Source organism: Anabrus simplex, chromosome 12 (assembly GCF_040414725.1).
Source record: "Anabrus simplex isolate iqAnaSimp1 chromosome 12, ASM4041472v1, whole genome shotgun sequence".
Lineage (NCBI taxonomy): Eukaryota > Metazoa > Arthropoda > Insecta > Orthoptera > Tettigoniidae > Anabrus > Anabrus simplex.
The window spans coordinates 24,750,349-24,776,360 of record NC_090276.1 but is presented as its reverse complement, the minus strand read 5'-3'; the positions used below and the strand labels follow the sequence as shown (position 1 = coordinate 24,776,360).

At 40.0% G+C, this 26,012-nt stretch overlaps 1 protein-coding gene across 2 annotated transcripts in view; it reads right to left on the bottom strand.

The window, feature by feature from the left end:
• LOC136884439 (pyridoxine-5'-phosphate oxidase) overlaps positions 1-19,075 on the bottom strand; it is a 47,927-nt gene extending 28,852 nt beyond the window's left edge. For both annotated transcript variants that reach the window (XM_068229896.1, XM_067156604.2), the window contains exon 1: positions 18,554-19,075. In XM_068229896.1, coding sequence (XP_068085997.1) covers positions 18,554-19,073 — 520 coding nt within the window. In that variant the 5' untranslated portion in view covers positions 19,074-19,075. The remainder of the gene's footprint in view (positions 1-18,553) is intronic.
• Positions 19,076-26,012: the final 6,937 nt, after the last annotated feature.

Here is a 26,012-nt window from a genome sequence, read left to right as displayed (position 1 = left end):
CGAGGGCCGGGCATGATGACAGAACAATTTTGAAAAACTCAACAAATTCCAGCAACTGAGAAAATTGTTAGAGTTCGAATCAAAGCAATGTTTAGCCGTCAAAAGGGGCTAAATTGAGACCCATTCAACCACGCTCTGCTACCACTTGTTACCGAGTTTTTGTGGTAGCTAAGCATGAAAGAAGGTGCTGGGTGGTGAATAGGTCTCAAGCTACTAAAGAGAAATTAAATTTTAAAATTTAACAAGGTTATATTTTCTTTTCAAAATTAGGTAACAACAAATAGAACAGGTACTTAGTAGCCGAAATACAACTTGAAATGTACAATTACAGGGATTAAAGAATTTGGGCTTCGAGCCCTGAAAACACAATTCTTGAGCAACAAGCTCAACTTTACGATATACCAATTTCAACAAAAGGGGCAGAAGACCCCACTCAAACCCTGGAGCCCTTGCTCCAAATTACACAGCAAAGCCTCCTCGAGGCATACAACTCTCAGTTTTAGAAAAGAGCCACTCGCTCTTAAAGTTAAGCCTCTCCCAGGCCACACCAAACTCAACTTTCAAGTTGTCCTCAAAGGACATATACACAGGGGTAAAATACCCAACCTACTGAGGTCTATTAGGTGAGAAAAGATTAATACATGACCTCTAAAATACAACTTGAGAGGAGGCGAACTTGCACTCCTAATACACTTTGCATTTAAAACCTAATCTGGCTCTGGGCCACTAACGCAAGGGCTAATCCCATACTACAGAGGTGACTTAGAGAAGAACACTTTACATTACATAAACGAAGAAAAGTTTGAGAAAATAAGTTCACCTCAAAACAAATGTGAGTGGGAGCTCGAGAGGGTTAGCACTCTCTATCCCAATATGTAGCTTTACCAGAAAAAGAAGAAAAGAGTAGTTACATTTTAGGAAAAGGTTACATGATGGAAAACGCTTCGAACCCGCCGCGAGAGTTAAACTGCCGACCTAGCAAGAAAAGAAGATATTAATAGGCCATTACCTGGTAGTAGATCGCTGCCGAGGAAAGAGGCGCTTCCCGCCTCCTGCTATGTACTTAATACACTGAAAGATGGAACAGAAGTGGCCCGGAGACCCCAAAATCAGCAGTTTATATCCTCTCGCGGAAGATTCTAGGCGTTAGGGGAAATAAAACACCCTCCCTCAAAGTTTTTATTGGTTCGGGAAAAGAAACCCCTACATAGAGGAAAAAGAAACACATTATTGGTGGAAAATTAATTAAAGAAATTCGGGATTGGCTAGATCCAAACTAAGGGGAAAAAGAGGGGTATACAGCCAACTTAAACGATAACAGAAAGAAATTTAACAAGAAACAAACTTTTGAAATAAAAATTTCTCCAACAAAATAGTTCTTTAACTCCGCACTAGGTCGCACTATTGTTGATCTTCAGTAGTGTCCTCTAGAAGAGAAAGTTCACACTTCTTACTTCAAGCGAAACAAAAACACATCAAAAGTGACACAGTTCACAAACTCAAAATTTTCCACGTGGTGACATCTTCTGAGAAAGTAGAGAATTAATAGAATAGATAAAGTTCAACCTTCCTCCAGAAGAGGAGTTTCAACTGGCGCAACTTTTAAATAAACAGAGTAGAGGTGTACCGCCCGGTACAATAATAATAATAATAATGGTGCATGGAATCTGTATAGGCTTGGTGGTGATATAATGAGGGGAATTAACAGTATGAAGGGGTTGATTCTGAAACTGAACCGGGCCATCGGACCCAAGGCACGCATTTTATCTATTTAGCCATAAAACCGGACTTTAATCTGCTAAACCTTAGGCTACCATCTCCACTGATCAGGGGTTGAGCATTGGCTGTACCAGAGGCCAGGGCAGTAGCTTGTGAAGCAACCTTGACGACACAGTAGGTTTCTCAGTTGGCTATTGGCTGCAGTTCAAAACGCTTAAGGCTTGACGTTCACTAAACCAACCATCGAAAAGAGGTAACCTAAGTCTAGTGGTAGCCCACGTCTTTATCCCAGCATACGCCACTGGTGTGCAGTTGTGTACCCTGAATCACAGAGTGGTCTATAATTTTACACTGTAACACGATCAATATGCCTTTGCTGGCAGGACCTAGTGTTTACAGTGCACTATGTTTTCTGGTATATGCTAGAGCAATCTTGTTACTTTCATTGATCTGTCTCAGCTTTATCCTTGGCTTTGACAAAATGAAAGTGACTGAGGTATGAGTGATGCTAGTAATGCCATTCCTTCTGCAGCCAGTCCCTGCTATGAATGGTGTGAAAATATTGCTCATAGGGTCAGTTGGTGCATGCATTTCAGTGGGCTTGGCAGACTGATATGTAATAGCAACTTCTGGCTCAGTGAGGAAAGCAGCGGGAAACTACCTCACTCCTCATTTCCCTAGTACGCCTCTTCAGTGATGCCTAGGCCTAGCTGATGGCGGAGCTGTTGAGGATCCAACCAGCCTTCGGGCTGAGGACTAAACATACATACATACATACATACATACATACATACATACATACATACCATCAATATCAGACTTCCTATACACGTAATAATTCATCAATTCCGATTTTGAAATATTTCTGTCGTATGACCCAAACAAAGGCCTTGAAACTCAAGCGCTGAACGAAAATTCAATCCAGTAGTACGGTACTGGATGCAGCCTCTGGTACTGCAGTCGCACCAATATCGCGCTTTATCTACGCCTCTAACCTAAAATATATATCACGCATGTTTTCAATAGGCTATTTGCACTTAAAGAATTCAATCTTAACAAAAACACTAAAAGTAAAGGTTACTACTTTTAGTTCTTCCCAGCGGAAAGCGCATGCCGTGTATTACTATTACCAAATACAGTAGAGATAATACGCGATACTGAGCGAGATATCGAGGGACAGCTACTGGAGCACACTCTAGTGGATAGACCTAAACAGTACTGATTCTCTCATAAGAGCACGTGTATTTTTGTGTTAAGTTTTTTGGTGTTATTTATGCGTTTTCAGTGAGTTGACGTAAATAAATAGTAGTGTGTGTCATTCCTTGATATCTCCTCTTAACATGAGGGGAAAGGTATGTGCTGTGTTTGGCTGCAGTAATTACGAAGTAGAGAAAAATGTGCGGTCGTTCTTCAGGTTCCCTCGTGACAATAACATGTAAGTAATATTGTGTTTGCATATATATTCTTCCAGTGACAGAGATTTTTATAGTACTTCATGATCTTCTGACCTGCTCGACCCATATTTTAACTGGCTTAAAATGTAATACGCATATTTTATTCTAAAGTGCAGCAGTTAACCTTAAATACCGATGTGTTGTTTTAGGTGTGATCTGTGGGTTTTGAAATGTCACAGAAGTGATTTGGATAAGGTGTACAAGAAAGAAGGGGCGTTACGCTTATATAAGAATTATAAGATCTGTTCAGATCATTTCTAGGCCAGCGACTTCAAAAATCCTCGACTATACAGCCAAGGGTACCTATGTTACATTTTTACTCTAATTGTACGTAAATATTCCTCAAAGCATCACTATCGACAACATTTTCACACTTTTCTTTCTTTTATCCCTCTTCTCAGATTAAAGCTGGGATTTTATAGATTATCTTTCTGTTAGTAGGCTTCATGTTAAGAGGAAAATTGTCCAGCTATTAAATGTTAATTCGCCGGGCTGAGTGGCTCAGACGGTTAAGGCGCTGACCTTCTGACCCCAACTTGGCAGGTTCGATCCTGGCTTAGTCCGGTGCAGTGGCGGCGCGTTCTATATGTTCAGTGGTTCAGTGAACCCCCTAGAAATAGATAAGTCTAGGTAAAATGGTTTATCAGAGCCTATTCCTTAAATTTGCTCTGTATATCAGCGCGCGTAGTGGTATTTTTTACATCAACACTCGGTTGCTCTCAGGAACCAGCGAAGAGGTTCAATTTCAGGACTGGTGGCGCGGAGCCGTGAGACGTAAGGAGGGTGCGCAAGGCGAGGGGTTATGAGAAGCAGGGAAAACATAGCCTAGGAATCGCTGGCAACTGGACCAGCGATAGACACGAGTTACATCGAGCAGTTCCGAAATTAGCCGAAACATTGTCAGAGCGCGCGCTTAAAATTTGCTGTATGTGGTAGGTTTTGAAGGGATTTTAATTTGGCGATTTTGCCATTCTGATATAATTAACAGCAATGAGCCAGAATATTTTGCTAACTACGGATTGTATAGCATCAATAGGCGAACGTAGCCCAAGATTATGTAATTAAATGAAACTTTTTATTAGTAATGCGTGTTTTATGAGAAGTAAATAACAAAAAACGTCAACACATAAATAACAGTAGTCTGCCTAACACGTTCTTGAAGAAGTTATTCCTACGTAAACAACGTCTTCAAAATGAGGGGAAATTGGATCAGCTTAAAGTAATTGCACCTCATATTCTCTGTCTTTCATTCTTCATTGTTTTGGTAACTTCTTCGAGCTGTAGCCGTGTCTCTGCAAAGCAAAGTCGCGTTTCTAATCAAGCAATGTCACTGTTTTACAGCTATGTAAACATCAGGTAACAATAACAATCTGAGCACGTTCTTTTCCACAGCAGTGAACCCCCAGACGTTTTATCCACGCGCCGCCACTGGTCCGGTGGTATTTGAAGGTGCTCAAATACGTCAGCCTCGTGTCGGTAGAGTTATTGGCACGTAAAAGAATTCCTGCGGGACTAAATTCCGGCACCTCGGCGTCTCCGAAAACCGTAAAAGAGTAGTTAGTGGGACGTAAAACAAATAACATTATTATTATTAAATGTTAATTCATTGCATCATATGTGTAATATCTTTCTGTTAGTAGGCTTCATGTTAAGAGGAAAATTGTCCAGCTATTAAATGTTAATTCATTGCATCATATGTGTACGGAATGTGCCGATATTTTTATTGACAGGTGTCTTAATGTCATGATACAACGTTGTTTCGTTAAGGGACTAATTCACTGAACTAGTATTAACCACAAAGATAGAACATACTATTTATTGCACACGACGCAAAACATGATACATACACATGGCTACCGCCTTTATACATCCCGCTTTTGTCTTCAATGTCCCATCAGGCCTCACACACCACCGAGTCCAAGTAAACATTGATATCCTGCCAGTGTCCACCATTTTTGAGGCCAAGAACAAATAAACATAACCAAATTTTCGTAACATCCTCCCACCTTTTAATCACATGATTAAAACCACTAAATTCACAACCAAAACAAAACAAAGCAAAGAAAAATCTACAAACTGAGACGAGATGGGATTCGTATCTTCCTCCCACATCTTGTAGTAACCACTCGTGGAACAGTTCTGCTAGAGACAGGCACAGCAGGGCTCTTCTCCTGGACCTCTTCTTCATTCTGCCACTCAGTAATGGGAGTTGCTTCCAGTGGATAGATGTTCTGCACAGGCCGGTCCAACTCACCACCAGCAGTCTTCACCTTGACCACCCTGATGACATTGTCCTTCCCAGGATATACAGCAACCACTCTTCCTAAAGGCCAGTCCATTCTACGTGCTCCATCACTTCCAAGGATCACTACTTCCCCAACCTTTAACTCTCGACGGGGGTTCGTCTGACCTTTCCCCGGTTTAAGTTGTCCTAAGTACTCTATCCTGAATCTTTTACGTAATTCTGTCCTCAGATGCTGCATATATCTGAATCTCTTTCCGTGGCTTATCTGATCCATGTGATCAATATCGGGCACTCCCACCCTAGGAACATCCTGAAGAAACATTGCTGGAGTCAATGCTAGTAAATCATCACTGTCTTCAGATAAGTAAGTCAACGGTCGGGAATTAATGACTGCTTCAGTGTCCATTAATACTGTCAACAGTCCCTCGTAATCCAAAGAGGAACGACCTAAGATTCGTCGCAACAACTTCTTTAGCATCTGAACAATACGTTCCCAAAACCCTCCCCACCATGTAGCTGTGGGGGGAATGAATTTCCAAGCGATTCTCAGACAACTAGCTTCTACACTCACTTTCGTCCAGTCAAGATCACGGAACGCATTTTCAGCTCCCACAAAATTCCTTCTATTATCACTGTAAATAACATTTGGTCTCCCTCTCCGAGCAATAAATCTTCGTAACGCTTGAAGGAACCCTGGAGTAGACAAAGTCCTGATGAGCTCAAAGTGTACAGCTCTGTAAACAGCACATGTGAATATCACTATCCATGCCTTTTCACCCCCGCGGAGATGTAATGGGCCAGCCAAATCCACCCCTACAATCTCAAAAACAGAAGCATCTCGAATTCGATCCTCAGGCAAAGGTGCGACCTCTGTGGTAATTCCTTTCACTTGGTATCTTCTACACTTGACACAGCCAGAAATCACCTTTCTTATGGTTCTCCTACCATTGACGATCCAAAACCGCTCTCGCAAAGTAGAGAGCAGAACTTGTACTCCAGCATGAGACAATTCCAAATGTTTCTCCATAATCATCATGTGAACTAGCTTATGGTTTGCAGGTATCAGAATGGGAGTAAGGAATAATTCTTCATCCTTTCTTCTTATTAACCTCGTCTTGACCCGAAGTAACCCACTTTCATCTTCAAACACATTGAGAGATTTGAGGGACGACCGCTCCTTTTCTCCGAGCATCTCTTGCGTCACAATCTTCCATAGCCTCCTTTCAGCCATTTGCAACTCTTCCACTTCAAGTTCCTTTGAAGTGTGTCGTCCTCTCCTTCCGGCTGTGTTGTGGATGAATCGCAAAATCCAAGCTGTCATCCTGACAACTTTCGTGTACTTTGAAAAATAATGAAGATACCATTTTTCTTCTGGTTTCGCAGAAACTAAAACAGTAGAAAGTCCTTTCCTTTTCTCTTCGTTGACCTTTTCTTCATCAGGCATGACATCGTCATTAGGCCACTCAGAACTGGGGCATCTCAGCCACTGAGGACCCTCCCACCATTTCGACATCAGGAGTTTCGTAGCGGAGCATCCCCTGGAGGGTAGGTCAGCCGGATTATTCACTCCACGCACATGATTCCAACTATCAGGGCTCGACAATTGTTTAATTTCCTTCACCCGGTTGGCCACGAAAGTTCCCCAGACTTCTTTCCTCTTGATCCAGCAGAGCGCTGTTGTCGAATCCGTCCAATAATAAGTTGAAAGGTCTCCAATTCCTAAACTTGCCTTTACGGAGGAAGCAAGACGAGCTGCAATTGAACAAGCTAAGAGTTCCAACCGAGAAATAGTAGTTTTCTTCAGAGGTGCTACACGAGATTTCGCCTGTAAGAGTGTTACATTTGAATTTTGACCATCTTGTGATCGAAGGAATACAACTGCGGCATATGCTACGCCACTCGCATCGCAAAATGTGTGAAGGCTCCAAGATTCCTGTGTTTCACAAGGTGCCATTTGTCTAGGAATTTTAATATCAGGCAATACGTTCAGTTCTTGCAGCCAATTTTCAAACCTTTTCCTCATTTCGTCCTCCATTTCTTCATCCCAGCTCATTTTCTTCCGCCAACTTTCCTGTAACAGCAACTTGGGTACTATAGAGACAGGGCAAGTAAAACCGATGGGGTCAAAGATGCTCTGGGCAGCAGCCAATACATTCCTTCTAGTGATCTTCTCACCAATCCTCGATACGTCAATTTGTTCACAAGAAAGAACATCTCTTGCTTTATTCCATCGAAGACCTAACACTGAAGTTACCTCAGAAGCGGATGAATCTCTTTCAGAAGAATTTAGCCATGTGTGCTCCCAGTTACGAAGATCGAACCGTGCTCTGCTCAGCAATGCAGTAGATTCTTCCATAAACATACATAATTCCTCCTCATTGTCCACAGAAGTGATGCAATTATCGACATAAAAGGAGTTTCTCAACTTTTCAGCTGTCCCTCGGTAGTCTGTACTATGTTTCAAGTGTAGATCTAACACTGTTTCCAGCAGAAATGGGCTGCAATTCAGTCCAAATACTACTCGGCAGTGACGAAATGCCTTTAATTCTCTTCTCTCTATATCCTTCCACCATAAGAAGCGTAACCAATCACGGTCCGTTTCTTGGACAGATATCTGAAGAAAAGCCTTTCTAATATCCGAAATCACCCCTATCCTATTCTTCCGAAACATCAAAAGAAGTGTGGGGATTTGTAGTAGCAAATTAGGTCCTTTCTCGAGGCACTCATTCAATGAAGACGTATCCTTTGACTTGCAGGAACCATCAAAAACTGGTCTCACCTTAGTGGTAGAGTTGTCTTTAAATATTCCTCGATGTGGTAAGTAGTAACATCGATCTTTGTTTTCTTCCTCTGGAACCTCTTCAATGATGTCCTCATTTACCCTGAAACACCTTTCCGTATTCCTCAAACTTTCCTTCCTTGATCAGCCTGTTCGAAACAGAGATCAATCTCTTTTCCGCTATCTCCTTGTTGTTCCGTAGATACTGACGGCTCTCCAGCCAAGGTAACGCAACTTCATATCGGCCATCGCCATTAATTCTTACTGTATTTTGAAAGTAGTTACGTGCGGCTTCTTCCATTTCTTCTCTCGATTTGTTTTCCACTGGATCAGATATGCCTATGGTATCCAAGTTCCATAAGTCAGCTATCGAGGCAGATTGAATGAACAGTGAGGTTGTATATGGAGCTAGAGTGTCCTTCTCCCCTTCCTTCAGTCTGCCTGTCACTGTCCAGCCAAGCGCAGTCCTAACGGCTACCAATCCTGATTCAAGCTTATGCATTTCATCCATCAAAATATTTCTAGCAACATCAGCTCCTAGAAGAACCTCCACGTCAGTTGGATCACTTCCCACATCTGAGAGCCATATCTTTTTCTCTCTCATCTCCTTCATCCAGGGCCCAAACTTCAACTTTGGAATTTTACCACAAATTACCTTCTGATCGATTAACTGCAACGTTGTACTATATGAACCATCGCAGCTGCTCACCTTTACGTTGTACACATGGTGGTCTTCTTCACAGGTCTCAGCGCCTCCAAACAACTTATGAATCATCGTCTCTGTTTTCAAAGGTTTGTATCCCATTTCCTCAGCCGTCTTCTTCAAGATGTAGGATCTCTGGGATCCACTGTCTATCAATGCCCGGACCTTCTTCTGTTTCCCCTTATGTGTCAGCTTGATACACAATGTTTGAAGAAACACCTCCTTTGTGGCACTCTGAATGTTCATGGAGATATTGCTCTGGTTTTCCCCACCTTCCCGAGTTCTAGGTTCAAGTTTCTCTTCAGCCCCTTTCACATTTAGTTTATGGCACATAATAACAACATGAGGGTTAGTGCACAAGGGGCATCGAATGTGTGCCTTGCAATTCTTGGCTCTGTGCCCTAACTTCAGACATGCAAAACAACAGTTTTCTTTGGCTAGCTTGTTACGTTTTTCTTCCAAGCTCATTTGTTGAGCAAGATGACATTCCTTACTCTCATGTGGTTTACTGCAAAACACACACTTTCGCTTCTTGCCATCGAATTTCGCAGAGAACAATGAACTTGCAGTTGGTAGCGATGTATCTTCAGAAATTTTCCCTCTTCCCTTCTCTTGTTTTTTCCTATCGGCTAAACCGAAACCTGCCTGCGCAAAGGTAATCCTTTCTTCTCCCTCCACTTCACGTTTAAGGAAATTAAGAAGAGTCTCCAGTTTATCTTTATGTGGACTGATAAAATCTTCATTCCCTGACGATTGATTTCTGAGCCATACCCTTAAAACATCTTCAGGTAAGCACGATTCTACCAGGGGGAACAACATTGACCCATATTTATCTCTGGTTACACCTATGGATTCTAATGCTCTTAACTTGCTCTCTAGTGTATCATACAAAGCGGCTATCCCTGATTTATCTTTCTTATGGGACACATTCTGGATAACTAACCCAATAAGCTCCCTAACGTAATACTCAGTCAAAAGATCTTCACGTCCAAAGCGTTCCTTCATACACTCTATAACCTTTGGATAGTTTTCGGCAGTGGCAGGGAAGCTATTTACCAGCTCTCTGGCTCGACTGTCAGGTTTGGTGCACTGAATCAGATACTGAAATTTATCTTCAGATTCTATATCACAATCATCATGGATTCTTTTAAACATGCTCCAGAATCCGAGCCAATCCTTTATTTCCCCCCCAAACTTGGCTAGTTCCAACTTAGGTAGTTTTAAATTCTTTTTAGCTGTAGATGAAATATCCGATCTGTGATCTTTAACTATGCCTACATTTTCAGTACATAAATTCGTCATCTTTAACTTAACTTCGTCCATATTGTCTCTATATGTTTCAATTGCCTCGTACTCACGGTTATAAACATCGTCCTCTTGTTCCAATGTTAGTTCTAATATTTTTTCATCTAGTGGGGAAAGGTCAGCACTTAACCTCTCCAGTTTCATCAGCATCTTCTGTGCCGATTCCAGCTCAACTACTTCACTAGTTAAACTTCGCATTAGTTCGTTATACACCTTTGTAAACGACGCCCGAATTGGTTTACGTTGTTTCACTAATCTTTCCATGGTCGTGTGCCGGTATTTTTCACTGACAAAAGAAATCTTACGCACCGTATTTTATCGCAACTTTTCTTACTGTACGCGTTATTATCACGTCGGGGTCACCATATTGTTTCGTTAAGGGACTAATTCACTGAACTAGTATTAACCACAAAGATAGAACATACTATTTATTGCACACGACGCAAAACATGATACATACACATGGCTACCGCCTTTATACATCCCGCTTTTGTCTTCAATGTCCCATCAGGCCTCACACACCACCGAGTCTAAGTAAACATTGATATCCTGCCAGTGTCCACCATTTTTGAGGCCAAGAACAAATAAACATAACCAAATTTTCGTAACAAACGTTTTTAAATGAGAAAAAAGACAAATCCAACAGTAAGAGTTCAGGCAGGAATGCTAAAGCTAAAAATGTAATGCATAAATGGAAGACAAAGCCATTTCACAGCAGTCCATTTCACTTCTTGTTTATATGTCTAATTTCAGTCTTTGAATAATAACCTTTTAAATAATTCTTCATTCATTTATCCAGAATTGCTTTAGCAACTTCGAAGTTAATATCTCAATAACACGTTCTTTCTAGACGTAATTTATTTATCCATTTCCGTATATACATTTCCATTGATATTTGAATTTAGCGCGATTTGTTCAGGTCAATTCACTACGAGCGCCACCGTCGAATTGTCTCCCATTTTAGCAAGGCGAAATCCGTAAGTGTCGCGTATTATTTTTACTGTATTTGCTATTACGTCGCCTAGCGGACAAGTTGTGCGTGATACATCCCTATTAGCAGAAAAGTAAAGATCAATACGGCTGGGATTATTTACCAGCAAATTATATGTTGAAGACATTTTAAATAGAGAATACTTACACAATATATTGCTAGGAATAGTGGTTATAAAGATATTTCTAAAGCATTAGTTAGGTTTCTTAATGTTAAACTGCAATTGCTCAAGTAGTTGACGAATATCAATTCTATTATTTACAAGTTTATACAAAAAAGGTTTCTTGTGACAGTTCTCTCCGGTTGTTCGTGATTTAGGTATACTCAAATTCCTTAATAAGTTGTACATGATGTAAAAAGTCATGTGGAAAGAATTACAATGATTTTTGTAGTAAAGTTAACGTAAGAACTTTTCAACTTGATGTTGAAATGCATTGTAATATGGAGACCATAGTACAGATGCAAATTCCAATGTTGATCTAATTAGAAAGTTAAATAAAAAGGCTTTAATGTTGTGAAAATCCTCTGTCTATCTGATTAGCAAACCTAACTTTTCGTATGCTTCATTAACTGTGCTCATAATACGTATGTAATTTCAAAGACATGTTATGGGTAATTTTTACTCCGTGACCACTTACAAATGATATTGGCCTTAACTGCTCTTCTTTAAGATTATATGCTCAAATAGGCATAGATTTATTATTTGATATTCTCTGGAAACAATACTTTTTGATACTTAACTCTAACACGTTTTGTGTGTTCCATATATATCGCATATCCAAACCAAGTTGTAGGATTTCCTTGGAAAGCTCGATATGTTCTACGTAGAGAAAACGATCTGAATGACTAATTACACCTGGAAGATGACTAATGTAGAGTTAAAAGAACAATGAACCAAGATTTGAGCACTGAGGAAACAAAATTTTGCATTATAAACTTATGACATGATTTATATTGCTTCCTGGCAGAGATATATGAATCAATTAACTTTAAAATACCAAAAGACAAGCTGAAATCTCAGAGTTTCCTTAACAGTATAATGTGATCTAATTTATTAAATGCTGCCGAAAATTCCGTGTAATCTATATTACGTCAATAGTTCCTCGTTTAAACAAAACATGAAAAGCATATCGGGTAAAAAAAACATTAAATTACTGACAGTGATACGTAACCATGCTGATTTTCATTAACAACACTTTTGGCATGGCTGAATACAGTAGGGTAGCCAGGATCGACCGACTGGCGGGGTGGGGGTTACAAAATGATAGAACATAATGAAGGTGCTTGTGCGTGTGTAGTGCGCGCAAGTACGGGTGTCATAAGGACACTAACACACAGGGGCGAATGCTGGTCATGAAAGTCAGGCTTGCTCTTCCATTCGTGAAAGTTGGTGGGGTGGGACATGCATAGTTCTAAACGAATAAAATTTATAAACCCAATAATCGCTAAATCACATGAACATTTTAATCATCGGTTACATGAACATGCATTCAAACTGGTTACGTCACACCTTCAAGAATGGCCAAAAGAATAACAATCAGGCACATTTTATAATTATTAACAAATCATGACAAGCCAGTGATTATATAATTTAAACAAGTAAACGTCAAACTATGTGCACAGAAAAATTGCAACTATTTATTAGATCTTCCTACTTGAAAACAAACTTTACTCTGCGGCTTCTCTTTACAAAACCATCAATAACTTCATCATAGAAAGAGGACTGTAATCTAATTTTTGCAAGCAATCCTTTTTCAATCGACAACATAGCTAATGATGATAGCCTCTCCTGACCTTGAGTCGATCTGCAATATGTATTAATGTGTCTCAGTGTTGAAAAAGAAGGTTCTGCTGAGGATGTAGTAGAAGGAATTGTTGCTACAAGTTTGATGAGCTTGAAAATTTCTGGCATACCCATGTACAGTTTATTAGTATGCATAAACTGCATTAAGTCTGAAACACTTTTCTCTTTAAAATCAGAAGATGAATACATCACACTTAATTCGGTTTTTAAGCGAACAATGTCGAAAAATGACCCATAGGTCTTTTCTAGGGCAGTAACATCACTGTCTGGAAACCTATTTCTGTGCTTCTCAAACAAATCACAATCCAACAGTGAGAAGAACACAAATTTATTTATGCATTTAAAACTCTCTCCTATTTGGACAAATACATTGTCAATAATTTCATTGAATAGACGTTTGTATTTTGATTTTTCTAGTTCATCAGTAATTCTTCGATTTTTAGAGCACGACTGCCCTCCATAAACATAAATTTCAGTATCAACATGTCCATACAAACTATCAAAACCTTCATCTCTCATAGACTGGATATTTAAAAAGAGCTACTCAACCTTCTTGCCACAGTACTGAATATCGAGACTTTTTGTTTGTAGAATATTGAACACAGTATCGGAGAATGAAAAAATCTTGGAGAACACTGCCAGCAGAAATCTAGTGTTGAACTTAAGTAAGAAGAACAAAAAATCCTTGTGCTTTCAATGTAGTGTCTTCATCACAGTCGTCTGAAGTATCCTGTACATGTTGAAAGAATTTCACCAGTGTATCATAATATTCCTTCACAGTATTAATAAGATGTGAAGCAAAATTCCATCTCGTTGGTGCTACTGTTGACAACTTCTTATGAACAAAATCTCGAAGAGCAGCTGCTCTCTTTGTAGACTTTGAAAAAAAAAGCGGCAAGTCCTGACATTGTTTGGAAGAAAATTGCACATTCTTTGATTTTTGAAGCAGGCTGCTGTAGTGTTAAATTCAATAGGTGGCTATAACAATGCACAAATGTCGCACATGGATACTGGTCTTGAAGTTAGTTTATTAAGCCCATTCACATGACCGGCTAAGACAGCAGCACCGTCATATGTTTGAGCCACAATCTTTTCCTCGCAACTGAACTCTTGTAAAATAGCACGAACATGATTTAAGAGGGCTCCAGCAGTGCGATTTTTACTAAACCAAGAAACCTCTCTTGAATTTCACCACTTTCATCTACAAAACGGAGTAAAGTAGAGAGTTGTGACTTATTAACAATATCGGACGTTTCGTCCAACATTATTGCCACAAAAGTTGCTTGTTTAAGCTCCTCCTTTATTCTTCTCACAATTACTGAACTTATTTCTGCTATTACATCATTTTGGATTGTAGACGACGTCCCTCTAAAAATGGTGGTCTTTCAGATGAGCTGCCAGAAGAGGATCATATTCACTTATAATTTGTGGAAGTTCGATGTAATTCCCTCTGTTTACAGAATTTGCATACTCGTCATGTCCGCGAAATGGTAGTTCCTGTTTTGCTAAAAAACACACTGCATCGATCAGTCGTTTAAGTACCTATGTCACGATTTTTCTTTACCTTTTCATTACGAAGTTGGTCACTGATGCGTTTCTGTTCATCCAGCTGGTGGTCGATCCTTGTACGCCCAAAGCTATTTAACTGCAAAACACACTTCATATGGTTTGCAGATTTCTCATGTCTTGTAATGGACAGTGTCAAGGTGTTCAAATTGTCAAAGCCACTTTTACATCATACTCCGATATCAGCAGAAAATAGTAAACACGGCCAGCAAAACAGTCTATTCACTTTCTTGGACCCTGTCAACCAGTGCGTATTATTATATTGAGATACAGAGAACGAACGTACACATTCTCTATTTTTCTCCCTGTGCTGTGTCTTTAAATCTGGCAGCGCCGGACAGGGCCTGCTATTCTTAATATTGTCTGTTTTCTCTTGGATAGTCCTTCGAGAAAATGGATTTGATAACAAGCTGTCAATAATGCACGGTTCGGAACCCATTGCAGCACTTCAAATCATTCAGAATAGATGATCAGGAACTTACAGTACACTACTCACTGACACAACACACTAATAGATCTGTGGATCTGTAGCTCCCAGACCAGAGCTTCCAACTACACATTACAAACGTGACAGCTTGCAACCGGCCTTGGAATGAAAAAAACCTGCGCGCGCATACATTTCTCGCTGTGTCGACAGCTCCGCTGAAGCTCCTAAGACACGAGCAAGCCTCGCTGGACTCGCCAAGATATATGCAACATGCGATTTGTATAATGCAGATCTATTACAGATACGGTATATATTGTAATTTTTTTAACTCGCCTGCTTTAGAAAAATATTACGCTTGCGCAGCAAGCGTAGCATGCTCGGAAAAATCGCCCCTGCTAACACAAGTAAATTATGTTGATCTTCAGATTGCAATACATTACAATGCATTACAAAACCTTACATTAAAATCCAGAACAAGAAACAATATGGTTGAAGTAAATAGTTTTACGGCGAACGGTATGTTCAGATTAGATCTAAAATCCTACTTTCGAGGTTCCTTAGAAAACAGATAAAAGAAATCTGTTGGTTTTACAATTTTGTCTCTATGAATATTCAGAAGAGCAAATCCTTTGTGTCAACTTCAACGTGTTTACTGTCAGTTTCTATTTATTTTCTTTTGTAAAAATTCCATGGAGTGTTCTAACCCCCCAGTAACCCCTCCTCCCTTGGCTGCGCCCCTGGTTGAATATATAAAGTTCATTGTATGTGTGTCCAACCATTGTCCCGTTTCTCTTCGGGGTCAGGAATGAAGTGAGACGAACCTGCGTAGCGAGTATTTACGACCGGATGCCCTTCCTAACGTCAACCTCACCAGAGGAATTAATGAGATGAAATGAATGACGTAATATATGCTAGTAGGGAGGGAGAGGCTCTTAGCCTTTTCCTGTCGAATTTATGGAATGGTTCCCATGCCTATCAATAAAGTCGTTCTTGTGTACTACCGCAGGAGCATCAATGTTTATTATTGTTCCATCAATACATCCACATACTTACGGCATACGAACAATAGCACGAAACTCTCGAACTATGTGCCCAGTTTACCCTGGCCAGTCCACAACTGAGGGAAACTTGACAATCTTCACTGCATTCCCAACCGAATGAACTGCTGTGCACTCACTAGATTTTGATACACCATGCATATCACCTACTGTTCGATATTGCCCTCAATTTTCTAACCTGTGTAATGTTATAAGTAACTGTTATTTTGGGGATTGAGCACAGTTTCTGTTAGTTGAATGTTGAAGTTGATTACTTACATCTTGTAGGAGTGACTCCAGTTTTACTGAACTCATTCTAAATCTTTCACTGTTTTCATAAAAGCTTGTGAAAGCCACGTTAACCCTATTTCTGAAAGTTATTTTACGCCTTTGTTCACCCCCTACTATATCTTCATCACTATCGCTACTACTATATAACAATCCATGTCCCACACGAAAATTAACACACAGCTTGAAAACTAATTGATTATTGAGTATTCAACAGCAAATTGCACAGACTTGTATTCAACCTTCCATGTCTCAAACAACTTGTAAGAGCAAAGGTATTTTCTACAATTTCTTGTAGTCTACAAGTACCTTTATGAAACACAACATGAATTTTGATTTGTTGACAAGTATTGTAGCTTGTATAAATTCACTTGTACCTTCAAGTGCTTTTATGAAACAGGAATTAAGTTTTTCCAACAACTTTTATGAAAAATTACTTGTAAATTGTAGACTTCTAGCTTTATGAAACAGGCCCCAGGACTGGGCTAAGGGCCCCGTGATCACAACCCACGATCCAAAGTTCAGAGCCATTGGTCCCCTTTTAGGCGCCTCTTACGATAGGCAGGGGATACCGTGGGTGTCATTCTACCGCCCCCAACCACAAGGGGAAGTAGTACTCCCTTACGCAGACGTTCTGTCAACGCTTATCCTGGTATGTCCTTTCATCTATATTTCGACAACTATTTTACATTACTGAACTTGTTGGAAAAGCTACCCAAAAGATAAATGAATCGTATCGGTACCTAGCAGAAGAATACACAGTCACAGTGTCCACTCCAGAAATGGAAGGATGTGAGGAAAGCACTGCAAGGGAGTGTTATGTTGTTGAGTGTGGCGATATTGTTGTCCGTGATTGGAATGAGGCTCAGTACGAACAGCTTCGACTGATCACTCAGTATATCCATTTCAACAGGTAAAGCTATATTCACAAAAATAGAAAAATAACAGCGCAGTACAGAAGCCTAGACCATCTGGACCATATAATTCCCATATCAGAGGAGGTGACTGCAGTGACGAAAGTATAATCGTATATGGGGTATCAATTCAAGGCATTAATTGTTCACCATCAGCGCCTATATGACAGTTTGTAGGGGGGGGGCAGACCTGGGGATACGTAGTATTTTTAATATTTTGGAAGATAAATGGCGGCTTGTATTCTGTGGTAGAATGACCCACGGTATTCCCTGCCTGTTGGTGGGAAACGGTACTACTGCTTCTACGTAATACTGACTTTCCAATCATTTACTTGAAAGGAAAACACCTGACTAGACTAGATTTTTGCCTTTCCCTGAGAGCTAGGGGGCGGGGGCGGCCCCACCTTGCCCCCGGGTATGGGCGCCCTTGTGTGTTCACTGTATCCATGCCGCTCAGCGTAATGCCCGGCAGTTGCACAAAATGAGGAGTAGAAAATTGGATCGCTTGGCTTTTCGTCGCAGAGTTGCAACTGCACTTATTCCTGTTAATTCAACAAAAGCCGAGGTCATCCAAGACATTCCATTCACAAAAATGCAGACATTCGATAAAATGGCACTGAACATGATGTGATACCTCAAGAGAAGCAAACAGGATGACGATATTGCCGTATCAGGACCGTAACAAGTGTTTCGTAGCATACTATACGAATTGAATACAGTCTAGAGCAAGATCCAAAACCATAGACAGAGCGTAAACTAATTTATAAAGCTGAGACTCAGTGTAACTAGGTCCGAAAAGTGTACTATTCAGCTTCACCGAAATATATTCCAAAATTGTGTCATGAGTAGTTATAATACGATAACCATCATGACATTTCAGACTACATATTTATATGAGTTTTGAGGTTACACAATTTAGATTTTAATTGGCGCGTTTATTTCAACATTAATGTTCATTCGTCATAGGGTACTTATACTTTTAGTGTACTATATATAGTATGGCATATATGAAGGCCTCAAAGTACCTCAACAATGTAGAAACTTCATAAATATCTTATTTATAACTAATGAATGTGGGTATTTTAAGTTCTTAAAAACATAACTCGTATTGATATGACAAAGAATGGCTCCTGGTAAGAAAATGAGAAACAACGGAAAGCCATGTTCAAGACTGCCGATTATGAACTTCGAATCCAGTACCCCACTACCTCCCAAAAACAAGGTTAAAGTCACACGGCCATGTAGGCAACTCGCTTGGTCACAAACACGTTGGAAACCACGCGAATCACATCATACGTAATAAGCAGATAAATTCACTTGCCTGCAAGTATGGTAGTCTGCCTGCTAGCCCATGTAGCAATCTGCCAATCTCTAGGTCTATCGGCAAAATATTTATCAGATTCATCTTTGCTGATTTTTTCAACTTTCCCATGAACACGAACTTGTCTGTCAAGAGGTTCCCAGAAGAATGCTAGTGATGCTCTAGGATTTTCTTCTAAATCCCGACCCTTTCGACTTTCGTAATTAGTATAAAACTTAAAACCATCAATGGTAAAGCTTTTCAGTAACATCAAACGTCCTGATGGAATTCCATCTTTGCTAGCAGTTGCCAAACACATGACGCTGGCTTCTCCAATCCCAGGAGTTTGACTGGCCTCGTCAAACCAAACTCTGAACTGGCTAAGAGGTTCTTTCCACACCAGATCATTTTCCGTAAAAATATCTGGCTTGTCTCTGAATTTCTTTTTCTTGGCGCCTGTTTGAACTTCAATATCCTTCTCAACTTTTGGTTTCCTCGGTAAATTTGATTCCTTTGTTTCCTTCAGTACCTTCAGTCCCATCGGTTCCAGTGTACCTTTTGTATCCTTAGATCCCTTCTTCTTATCTTCGGAGAAAGAAACATATTTCACCTTGTCATAAATCATTACAGAGTTTCCCCAAATACGCAGCCGAGATCTAGATAAGAGAAGCATAAATTACCGGCAGGTTACCGTACTATGCAACAGAATTAGCACACGTGTTTGCTATTTATTGTTATTTACGAGGTGTTGTGAACTACACATGTAAACAACATAACAAGGAGTATGCAACATACAATAGCCTAATTCAATACTATACCAGCGAAACTTGAAATTTTAGCTGGAATCGATACATCGATCTATCTATGTTTTGGACAAAGACGATCTGCTTTATACCAGAGAAGACCGCCAAGGCCAACACCAATATCAACTAAGACTACCTCCAATAGCATCAGTTCTATAGTGTATTTGGTATCAGACCTTAATACACCATGGCCGCCGCATCGGTTGAATCAAGACCTGGTCGAATGTAAGGAAGCCTGTGATACTTAAACATAACCTTCTGATAATCCTATTGAATAGCTAAATTGCCAATAATAACGAACAGATTTAAATATATGATGTTAAATTAAAAATTAAAATATGAGATCTATCTGAAAACATAGAGCATTTTAAACCAAATATCGACGCTAGACACGTGTAACGCAGAGGCCTATTCTTAAAAAGCTTATTTGTGCACTAATGACTTTGATATATCAGCGATATTGAACACTGTTGCAATTAGGTTACCTTCAACATTTCTCAAGTACAGTATATCTATTTCTCTTCTAAAAATAAATGTAAAAGTATACTTTGTCGCAAGGCAGCCTCTGCATGAGAGGAAGTATTTCATAAAATAAAATAACACTAGAATTCTCTCAAGTTCATGCTTTACATGTAAAACGTAAATGATAGGGTTATATGGTGTATCGAGTTGAAAATATGTTAGCAGGGAAGGATAATAATATCCTTGTTTCGTGGATATGATATCGAATAAATAAAACACCGACATCTACTCTATTTTCTGCCATACGCAATACTTTTCATCCTCGGTACGTCATATCACACTATATTCCTGATTCTTGAAGCAGTTTACTATTTTCATTCAAGAATGCTTTACTTGGGATAATAGAACCAATTCTATGTAGACATACTGTATATCTAGATAAGCAATACGTGTACAAAAAAAAATTTCTATGAACTAGTATAGCCCAGGAAATGGGTAACATAGGATTGCATTATAAAATAACAGACGTGGGGAATATCTGATGCGTTTCGAAGAGCGGCAGGTTCAAATCAGTCAGCCACCAATAACATGCATTTAGGGCTGCCGTCCAGGTGACAGATTGCCTATCGGTTGTTTACCTAGATTTTCTTCAAGGATTTCAAAGAAGTTGGAATTTATCGAACTGGCGTGGTTGGGTAGTGGCCACTTGTGGTAAATTATTCCAGTCCGTAATTCTTCTTCCTATAAATCAATACTTGTTTTAAAAATAAATGTATTTAAATGAACTTCCTACTATATTTCCATACGCATTTAAATATAATAACCTAACTCGTTCAAGAAATTTATTAGAAATATAACTCTGCCACGAATTTCAGTTCTCTCATAACAATGATTCTGATAACGATTCACCTAACTGTTATTCTCCATCTGTTACACTTCCGATAGTCTTTGTCTCTTAATAGTAGAATCGATTTGAAGTTTTCTCCTCATCCTGGTCGATTTCCAGAGGGAAGACCAGCTGTATAGGTACCAGCTCATGTCTTTGGCCTTATCCGTAAAAATAGCTAATCAAGTACACGGAAGATATCCTCTCGAATGAAAAATGTATCCTCGACTGTTTTAATGCACCCTGATGAATTATTTGTAATTATGAAATCATCACGATGGGTACACTTGATTTGAATGCGAGCGCATCTGCTTTAATATTATTTACATCCAAGAACACAACACAAAAGACATGGTCCTAATAAATCTGTTTTAAACCCAAATTTCAATAAAAATATCACTACACTAAGTTGCAAAATCAGATCAAAACAACAGAAAAAAATAAGCATTATTTTGGCTCACATAGAGATCTGCAAGTCCCAGGACCTAAACCTGATCCCTTTACATGAATGTTTCTAATGCTTTTTAATTACCGGTAATGAGAGAGAAACTCGCCCAAGGTAAGTTTCTTCTGACCTTAAAGATATCCGCTATCAGGAAGAAATCGTACCCGGTCGTGTGTAAACTACATTACTGGAATGAAAAAACGCTACTTTAACACGCATCAGTTTTATCTTTTATACACTGGCCACGGTCCTTGGGTTTTACGTGTAGTAGGATATTTTGAAATTTGGAAAATTTTTCAAATAATTTTTATGCCATGATCCTGAGGACTGACAGGGATACGACCCAATACACCTAGAGCTGTCTTGTCTATGACCCTGAGCATCGTTGGTATGTGTAGTCTTCGTAGATTCGTGAATTGTGGGGAGTTGGTCATGATGGATATGACTCTGTTTTGCACGATCTGTAGTGTTCTAATATATGCCTTGGGGATACATCCCCAGGCTTCACAGCCGAACATTAAGAGAGGCCTAATACAGGCTAGGTACATCCTCTTTTCGAGTTGAACAGGCAGATGCCTGTCTCTCAAGAGAGGGTACAGAGCGAACGTACGGACTTTCACTCTAACGATAGCCTGGGCAATATGATCTCTCCATAAAAGTGTCCTATGCAGGGCCATTCCCAAATATCTTGTCCTGGGTTACCACTGTAGGAAGGCATTGTTAAGTCAGTGGTGGGTGATCTATTTTAAGTCTAGTAAAGGTCATTGGCAACCGTCTTCGTCGCGTTAACCTTAACACGGTTAACGTCGCAGCAGCCCTCAAAGGGCTTTGAATGTTCGGATAAGTACAACCTGTGACAATAAAGTTCGGTGAATAGTCCTGTACCATCAACATAGATGAACAATGCACGACAGTGACCTTCCTGTCCTTCGAAATAGTCCCCTCCCATAACTATGCACTGCTGAGATCGGCGATACATGTCCTGAAAGTTTGCAAGAAGGCTTCCTTTGGGATGGTGTTCAAAAGCCTCGTCACGTTTCGTTGGATGTCAGGAATATCGTGAAATCTCTTTCCTTTCAAAACGAGTTTGAGTTGTGGGAATAGGAAGAAGTCTGGAGGGTTGAGATCTGGCGAGTATGGGGAATGTTCAAGTTGCACCACCCCCTTTCTTGCCATGATATGTGGGCGAGCGTTGTCATGGACAAAAAACCATGAACTTTGTTGTGCGTACTGGGGCCGTACCCTGCGTAGAAGTTTCATGAAACGGGTCAAAATTTCAATGTACCGTGCAGCGTTCAACGTCGTTCCCTCAGGTAGAAATTCTTTGTAGATAATGCCTTGACTATCGAAAAAGGTGATGAGGATCGTTTCGATGCGGGACTTTTCGGCTCTGACCTTTTTCCGATGAGGGGATCCCGGAGAACACCATTCCATTCTTTGCCGTTTCATTTCAGGGTCGTACCTGAGACACCAGGTTTCATCCTCAGTGACAATACAGTTCAAGAAATTTGGTGTCGCATTCGCCGTTTCAACAAAATCCTGTGAAGCCTCTAAACGTGCCTGCTTCTGATCGTCAGTCAAGTGATGTGGCTCAAGACTCGCTTTGAAAGGAAAGAGTTTTGACGATATTCCTGACATCCAACGAAACGTAACGAGGCTTTAGAACACCATCCCAAAGGAAGTAATGTTTCCAGGACATGTATCGCCAATCTCAGCAGTGCATAGTTATGGGAGGGGACTATTTCGAAGGACAGTAAGGTCACTGTCGTGCATCGTTCTTCTTCGTTGATGGTATAGGACTATTCACCGAACTTTATTGTCACAGGTCGTATTTAAAACTAAGATATCATTTAGCTACAACGTCGAGAGCAACATCATCTGCATATTGCGCTATACGTACCTGCGGTAATTTTGGAAGATCGTTCACCATGAGGCTGTAGAGCACCGGTGAAAGTGTGCTGCCTCGGGGTACTCCCGCTTCCACTCCGCGAATGGAGGAGCGCTCACCATCTACACTAACAAAGAACTATCTTCTGCCCAGGAAGCAGACTACCATTCGAGTCAGGTAAGTGGGTACGTGGGCAGCAAAGTGCACTTTATATAACAACAATGGGTGCCACACTGTATCAAATGCGTGTTTGATGTCCATGAATACAGGCTCCGTGCGTTAATGAGAGAAATGCACCGCTGCGCTACGTGTGGCGAACATTGTAAGTTATCGTGTGTTGCCACGCAATTTGCTGTAGTCTCGCCGTGCGTGGTCGACAGTGGAACTTCAGAGTGTTTTATATGGCAGCTATCAGCCTAATTCTTCCAATCTTGCAGAAAGTGGTCATATTTACAACAGAAACACTTCGCAGGAACCAACGATAACATGTTAGCGAAGGTAAATGCTGCTAGGGTGGCGATTAATTGTTCCCGTGAATGCTCTACGTGAGAGAAATGTACGCATATTTCAGTTGTTAATTATGCAGTTCTCTCAGAAATAATCAACCCTGTGAATGTTTTATTAAGAAGGAATTCATACCTTCCATTGTCGTCTCAGTTAAATGTAACTTAAAAGCTTTTCAGTCTCGGACACACCAGTTCAGTATAAATATTACACTATAATATACCTGTAAAAACACTCTATTGGACAAGAAATACACACAACAAAGAACGAAATGTCATATCGAACTGGTACGTGTTTGACAGAGTGAAAAGCTTTTAAGTTACAACCCTGAGAATGATCTTGCCTTCACATCTCAAGCGCGGGATTTTAACAAGAGGAGAAAATTAGAAGAACTTTTCCGATAAAGAGGCAGAGGCTTGATGTTGGACCGATTGAAATTCCTGATTTTGAAACAGCATGTTCATTATCAAGAAAACTTGGCATGAAGAGAAAAAATAAAAATAACTCAAAGTTGTCAATGATTGATTATTTACATTATATTTCTGTATTTATAGTATCAGTGATGAAGTCCACGTCCATAGTGTAATGATTAGTCCTATTAGCCACCGTCCCAGGGTTCCCTGTTTGATTCCCGATTTTGCCAGAAATGTAAGATTGGTATTAGGGCTGTTGTTTGGTTAAAACGGTATATGCAGCTCATTTCCACTAGGACCGTGCCTGAAAATAGTTAAATCACCTCGGGACGAGGACACGAATTTACGTACGATCATGCATTTGTAAAATAAGGTATTTCTATGAGCTATTAGTTTGTGTAATGTAGGCCTATTTCTGTAATATATATTTCTAAAATGAAGTGGCATATGGCTTTTAGTGCCGGGAGTGTCCAAGGCCATGTTCGGCTCTCCAGGTGCAGGTCTTTTTTGATTTGACAACCGTAGGCGACCTGCGTGTCGTGATGAGGACGAAATGATGATGAAGATGACACCCAGCCCCGTGCCAGAGGACTTAACCAGTGATGGTTAAGATTCCCCACCCTGCTGGGAATCGAACCCAGCACGCTAACCATTTAGCCATGGAGCCGAAAATTATATTTCTACATACTGCATTTTAAAATTATTTGATGTCGTGATTGAATACTGTAAAATTTCAAACGTTGCTCTGTATTGAAATATGACATTATTATTATTATTATTATTATTATTATTATTATTATATACTGCCTATCATTAAGACTACGGTTAGAGACTACAATATTGTGTCTACTAGTGTGGTTTGAAAAAGATGGCCTACTGCAGCTTACTTTGCAAATATAGCATTGGTATAATGAGTTGTCTGTAACTGTTAATCCATTTGTAAAAAAATTAAAATGAGTTTCATAAAGAGTTATTTTATATTAATTAAAGTACTTAAAACTATTTACTTCTTGATGTTTACTGCTAAGATCCACTGTCTTTTGAAACCAATTTCACTAGATCGTGAAAGAAAGCTCTGTATTGCAGTCTCTATTAAAGCACCCAACAGTAAGCACAAAGTTCTGCCGGAACGTTATGGCATTAAAAATTAATAATCTAAAGACAGCACTATAAAATGAATAAATGCATGGAAACATCGCCCGTACTCCAGCTCCGTACGGTCAATTTGTTGATGAACATGCCTCTAAGAAGTTCTCGTAGTATCCACCCGCAGCAGCACATTGATATACGCACAGAGCCTTAACAGTTGCTAGTCGTATACCAGTCCCAGTACCTGTAGTGTGGCACTGCGTTTTGTCCTGAACCCGAACTGTTAGGGTCGTATTATATCATGACTATTGAGATGAGAATTGAGGCGTTTTAAGATTCATCTCTCAAACATCTTTGAAATATGGGACAGCAGTGAGATGGGTCTATAATTTTGAGGGAAAAGGTGGTCTTTTCCGGGCTTGGGGATCATTATCATCTTTGCTATTTTCCATTCACTAGGGAAGTTGTCAATGAAAAAACAAGCATTGAAAATATCTGCCAAAAATGTCAATGCATTGGGGAGCAAATGCTTTAAGTGCTCTGTTGTTACACTGTCTGGGCCTGCGGCTTTGCCTTTTTGTAGTTGTCCGATGACCCGCCTAATCTCCAAAGGAGTAATTTTGTCAGAATCTTTCATGGTCGTTTTCCACTGTCTTCTCAGTCTCTAAACGTTTCGCAGAATCTCGTTGTGAATGTTCACAATGTCTTCGTCGTTCGTAGCCCTGTTGTCTGTGAATTGACTCTCTAAAGTACCGTATATGCGAAAGCTTCGACTTTTTCCAGTGGGGAGAAGGCCAGCCCATGTCGCCCGTGAATAGCTCGTTTTGTTGCTTTAGATCTGCTAAGGGAGCGAGTGACGCGCTGAAAGTCACTGTCGCTCTTAGTTAAGATCACAGTTAGCGACACCCACAATCCAATCTTAAGTTCAAGTAGTCTGGCCTGAACAAAGTCCTTTAATTGTTTGTATTCTTTCTTATCGTCAGGGTCTCA